This window comes from Carassius auratus, unplaced genomic scaffold (assembly GCF_003368295.1).
Source record: "Carassius auratus strain Wakin unplaced genomic scaffold, ASM336829v1 scaf_tig00027474, whole genome shotgun sequence".
Classification (NCBI taxonomy): Eukaryota; Metazoa; Chordata; class Actinopteri; order Cypriniformes; family Cyprinidae; genus Carassius; species Carassius auratus.
The window spans coordinates 174,357-180,373 of record NW_020525598.1 but is presented as its reverse complement, the minus strand read 5'-3'; the positions used below and the strand labels follow the sequence as shown (position 1 = coordinate 180,373).

General features: G+C 36.2%; 1 protein-coding gene and 1 long non-coding RNA gene across 3 annotated transcripts; both read left to right on the top strand.

Annotated features, from left to right (window-relative positions):
• Positions 1 to 638: 638 nt before the first annotated feature.
• Positions 639 to 1,951, top strand: LOC113079235 (uncharacterized). Of its 2 annotated transcripts, none has more exons than XR_003281671.1 (3): positions 639 to 707; positions 1,397 to 1,585; positions 1,867 to 1,951. It is a non-coding gene; the product is annotated as an uncharacterized LOC113079235 (long non-coding RNA). The 2 variants fall into 2 exon arrangements; XR_003281672.1 differs by having other exon boundaries at positions 684 to 777.
• A 3-nt stretch (positions 1,952 to 1,954) lies between these two features.
• LOC113079229 (gastrula zinc finger protein XlCGF7.1-like) lies at positions 1,955 to 3,213 on the top strand (the record flags this gene model as incomplete). The annotated part of the gene is made up of 1 exon (XM_026251447.1): positions 1,955 to 3,213. A coding segment is annotated over one exon (951 nt), but the record flags the coding sequence as incomplete, so codon positions are not given.
• Between the last annotated feature and the right edge of the window lie 2,804 nt (positions 3,214 to 6,017).

Here is a 6,017-nt window from a genome sequence, read left to right as displayed (position 1 = left end):
TGCTCTGTGTGTGTGCACTTCAGATGGGTAAAAAGCAGAGCACGAATTCTGCCAATGGGTCACCATACTTGGCTGAATGTCACGTCACTTAACATGATATATATTATATTATATATATTGGTATGTCTGCATTTTCTGTGAATTTTGATTTAATTTGGTGAGTATAACAATTGTGGTGGTGTGTGAAGAAATGAGCCAAACCACTATAACAATAGTCAGAAATCAGAATTATTTTATTCTCCCAGTGTGTGCAAACCCACAAGGAATTTGTTGTGGTTTTTAAGGAGCTCTTGGTACATACACACATACTGTAAATAAGCTACACCAATAACTAGGTTTTGAAGTGTGAAATAAAGTGGGTGGGGTTACTAAAAATCTGCTGACTTGCAGTAGCTAGCTGTGATGTCCTATAAAACAGTGTAATTTTAATAAGATTCAATCTTTTATACAGCATGTGTATGTGTGGTTAACAGAAATTTCCAAATAGGTGGCAGAATTGCGTTTTCGAGTTGTCCTAAAAGAACAAACCGGTATGCTCAGAGGAGAGGGTTGCCAAGTCCGCTGTTTTACAGTCGATCTTTCAAACTGATGCACTGATGGGATCCTTGGGCTGGTTTTGTTTTCGCACACCTGGCAACCCTGCTAAAGCTAAAGATTGAGCATTTTAACGCATCTTGAAAGAAGGGCTAATATGGAATATTTTCGACGTATGTGAGATTTAAAACCGATGTTACAGAGATTACGGACAATAACCTACTCCAGAGTTCAAATACGAATGTATATGAAACGCATTATATGTCCCGGTTTGTTATTAATTATAGTCTATTGTGTTGACAGCGAGTTGTTTTTAAAGGCTCTATGAGTGAGTGTGTAGCTCTGTGTGATCAAGATTTAATTCAAGGCTTAATGTTATTAAAAATCGTGTTTCTTTTCTAATGTAAGCATTGATCTTTGTGTTGCGCTAATGTACATTGTCCATATGTGAACTATTATAGAGTAACGTTAGCTAACATTACATTGCATTCTACATCGAATCATCATTCATTTTGATCAGCTTCCATTCAGTATTTTCATATTTTGCATAGAGTGGATCTCTAGAAAACCCTATTCTTTTCATAATTTAACATCTGCTTAAGATTGTTTTTTTAGATTAGTTTTTTTAATAGGTCTTGTACACCACGAATATTATTGAATCAGTGATGCATTTTTTATCTTCCTGTCTGCTAAAATAATTTAATGTAACGTTATATGTAAATCTCTGTTTTATATAATAGATTTATGATTAGTTTGTAGATTCTTTTAAGAATATAAAATCCTTGGTTACATAAAAATGAGCAACCTTCTTAGGGAGTGGTTTTACAGACATATAACTATATATTATTTTTTCATTTGGCAGCTCTGGTACACATTTCACAACAGACCACCAATGAAGGTTAGCAATAGTCCCATCATCCTCTAAGAAGAGAAACTGCTCATCTGTGACACACTATGGCAAAGACCGAGTTGGTTGAAGTGGAGATTGATGACATGAGTGATCCACAAACATCCCGAAACAATTATGATGAAGAAACTGAGGAAGAAACAGGTTGGTCTTTATTATTGACTGCTGAGAAACATTAAGATAAAGCTTCAGTTCACCAGATTTAATGCTAGTGAAATAATAAGCAATATATGATTGATAAATGAAACAGAAAATGCATTATAAACTTGCATCGCAGCTGTCAGCCACATTTTGATCGTATTATCAAGCAAATGACAGAACTAACCTTTGGCCATTTTTGGCATATATTGTTGCTTTCTGTTCTTAAAACATGTTCACTTAAACTGATTAAGTTAAAAATTAACTATTAAGTATGTTTATTTCAGATCGCATGGAAGTGAAAGAGCAAAGACAAGAGCTAAGCGAGGAGGAGGAAGAGGAGGAGGAACATCGCAACTTCAAAACTCGAAAAAAAAATCCAACAAGCAGCAGCACATTTGCTCACATTGTGGAAAGAGTTTCAAATATAAATCAGGTCTCAAGAATCATCTGTGGTGCCACTCTGCAGAAAAGCCGTTTAACTGTGATCAGTGTGGTAAAAAGTATATTTCTTTATCAAATCTAAATCTTCACCTGAAAGTTCATTCGGATGAGAAGCCTTACGCGTGTTCTGTGTGTGGAAAGAGTTTCTCTCGACTGGACTGTTGTAAACAGCATCAGAAAATACACGATGAAGTGAGAGATCACGTGTGTTGTGAGTGTGGAAACAGCTTTACTACAGCTGGCCAGCTGAAACAGCATCAAGTAGTTCACACTGGAGAAAAACCTTACAAGTGCTCCTATTGTGACAAGAGCTTCGCTCAACGTGGAAACCTGAAATCACACGAGCGAGTTCACACTGGAGAGAAGCCGTACCAATGCAATCAGTGTGGAGAGAGTTTCAAATATTCAAATTTTCTCAATGATCACATGCGTGTTCACTCTGGACAAGAGCCATTCATCTGTGATCAGTGTGGCAAAGAGTTTCATGCATCCTCAAATCTGAAAACACACCTGAAAATCCATTCAAATGAGCGGCCTTATGTGTGTCCTTACTGTGGGAAGAGCTTTTCAGCGTTGGTCTGTTGCCAACGGCACCAGAAAATCCACACTGGTGAGAAAGATTACCTGTGTAGTGAGTGTGGGAAGGGCTTTACTACACTCGCCCAACTGAAATGCCACCAAAAAATTCATACTGGAGAAAAACCGTACAAGTGCACGTATTGCGACAAGAGCTTCACTCTGTCTTCACAACAGAAATCACACGAACGAATTCATACAGGAGAGAAGCCGTACAGCTGTACTCAGTGTGGAGAGAAGTTCAGACATCCAAACTCTGTAGTTAATCATATGAAAAAGCATTTTCCACCAAGTCTATCCACTTAGTTCGTTTCCAGGTGCTTTGTAGAAATGACACATATTTATACATTTAGATCTTAAAGTAATTGCATTGTTTCTGCATGCAATTAAAATTGAGGGTGGTGCAAAACAACATAAAGAAAATCAAAACACCGCAACTGGCAACGAAATAGGTGACATTGAAGAATAAACATTTATATAGGAAAGTCAATAAAGTATGAGTGTTGTGGCCACATACAGTGTAAGCATTATTCTGTGGCACTGTGAGATCCTGTGTTTTAATTAAATAATGTGTGATTCAGATAAAGTTAATGTGTTAGTTACGGTAAACTTTAATTCCTGTAAAATCTTTCTTTTTAGATTGCCTTTTTTATGATGAATCGCTTCTTTTATTCCTCATTTGTAAGTCACTTTGCATAAAAGCGTCTGCTAAATGAATAAATGTAAGCTTTATAACACAATAATTGTGAAGATTTTTATTCTGTTATGTTGGGGAAAATAAAAGTTTTGAATCACTTGAATCATACATGTATTTTTTAAAAACTTTTTAAAAACTTAAGTTTTAAATCTACAGATTTCTCTGCTAGATGGAAGTTATCTATAGACTCTGTATAATAGCAGAAATATAATTATTATTGCATTGACAACATCTCTGATTATGTGTGATATTAAAGGAGTAGATCACTTCCCTTCCACGTGTTCCAAACCTGTATGAGTTTCTTTCTTCTGTTGAACACAAAAGAAGACATTTTAAAAAAATGTTGGTATCTGATGAAAAAAATAATAATACCATGGAAGTCAATGGTGCCCATCAACTGATGACTTAATTTTAATTCTGGAAGTGAACTACTGATTCAAGTAATGTTGAAATGTAAAAGTAATACTGTAGCAATAGTGTTTTAAATGTTTGTGAATCACATGACCAGTTTTGTTGCGTAGGCTTATTTTTAATGCCATTCCATCACTAATAACACGAAACAAGCGCTACATACTAATAAAAGAACACACATTTTCTTCTCATTTGTGGTTCCTTCTCATTTGGTGGTATCTAATCTAATAAATTACATTTAATTGATTCGAGGTGAGTTTTGTTGCATTTACATGATTTTTGACAGTCTGTTGTGTTTCGAGTGTTTTGATTCATTTTGCGTGTGAATGAATCATTCGGTTCAAATGATTCAGAGATTCGAAAAGCTTCACCACAGAACTCCGCCCTCCCATCGACGTGGCCAATCAGCTCGCGCTGGCCTCGCATGATGTCACGCGCCAGCTAGCTCTTGGAACAAAAGCCATCTGCGCCGCTCGCTCCGCTCCTCCCCGCCGGATGCAACCGAGAAAACACGGACACGTTAGTTTTCAGCTTCAAAGTTTGTTTTATATGAATTAACGGCGTGACATACGCTCACACACAGTACAAAAGTGTAAATCTCGGCGAGTGTTTTGTCCGTGCCGAAGCTTCGAGGAGTTCTCGCAAGAGTAAGTAGAGTAGCAGCGCGTGGCTGGTTTGTTTGTGTTTGTGCTTTACATTGTTTCAAAGAAGTTGAAACCGCAAGACCGCATTGGGTCGTATTGCGATTGTGCAATCTGGTTCTGAACCATGTTTTACACGAATTATGTTGACAGTATTCCGGCACAACATTTGTGGCACCTTTAAAACTCATTGTTTCGCCTGCACAGAAATGTTTGTGTTCAGTAATGTGAACATGTAGTTGACCGGTTATTCTCGGGGGGAAAAGTTAACTGTCAGACAGTTACGAAAATAGGTTTGTGTGTCATTTTCACTGTTAACGTGCAAAGGTCACACTGAATGTTGTGAAATGCATGAACTAATCAGATGTGAACAGTGAGGGGGAGTCTCTTTAAAACCCTTTATATTGAATCTTCTGTGTATGTCAGCGGTGATTTAGACACTGCATGATGTTATTTCCTAGTTTAGGCCGCTGTCACTTCTGCAAAGCTCTTTCCATTCCCTTTGTCTCGTGTGTTTTTGTTCTTCTGTTGTCTTTAAAATCGTGCCCACTTCCTGTTACCCATTGAATTTGCATATGTTCGTTATTCATTATGGATAACTTTCTCAACCCTTATGCAAAAAAGCTCTGAGACGTGTGTGTGGTGTGTACATTTGTTTGTTTCAGTTTAAACAGCATATTCTGCACTTTTAATGATCAAAAGGTACGTTTTTCAAATAAACATCTCACACGTGTCAATCAGAATTAACAATATAACCCAGAAATGTTTTTGATATACATTTGTGATAATCAATATATATATATATATTTTTTAATTCAAACATTTGGGGCTTGTATTTAATTCTTCTTATTCTTCTTCTTCTTATTGTTTTTTTACTGTTTTCTGATGGATGCAATAAAGTGTTGAAATACAGTAGCTTTCTCTCTTCATAGTAAAAAAGCAGCAGACATCTGCTTTCATATAAAGTTTTGGCTGTCTACTTGACTGAATCGCCTCATCTAGAGGCCACTGTTCATTTTCTTAGCTGCTGTTTATCAGCTGAGGTCAAGCTCAAATCACTTCTCTGAGTATGCTCAGAACGAGAGAGGAAAGCAGGAAGTCTCAGTAGCTACGGTTTCCTCTTCCTCTTTCTTTGAACTCATTCAATTTTCATCTTTTTTTATGGGTCATGTAAAGATGTTTTCTGCATCGAGGTCAAACTGAGGATGAGGTTGTCACAGAAACACAACACAACATCTCGACTTATTCTTCAGGAGCCTTGATGTTGAACTCTGCCTGACCTTCAAACTTTATTGCGACTGGTTGTTAAAGTCACTCCTGTGGAGTCACTGACCACATGTGATGCATGAAGTTTTAACCCCTAAAGAACTTATTAGTGCTGACAATTTTGCCAAAGATTGATGCTGTACAAAAATAAGGTGGCACGACTAAGGGAAAATGTATTTGTTTTATTGTCTATTTATTTATGCAAGTTAAAAGTATCAAGTATAAAGTTTTCTGTGCAATTTGGTCAAAAGTTTGTAATAATAAACCAATGGCTAATAATAATAGTAGTATTAAATGTTAAGTATTATAATAATAATAATTATTATTAAAACAGAAAGAAATATTACTGTTGTAATGTTACTGTAAAATAAAAAAAACAAGTATTTAAGAAGAAAATACTAAA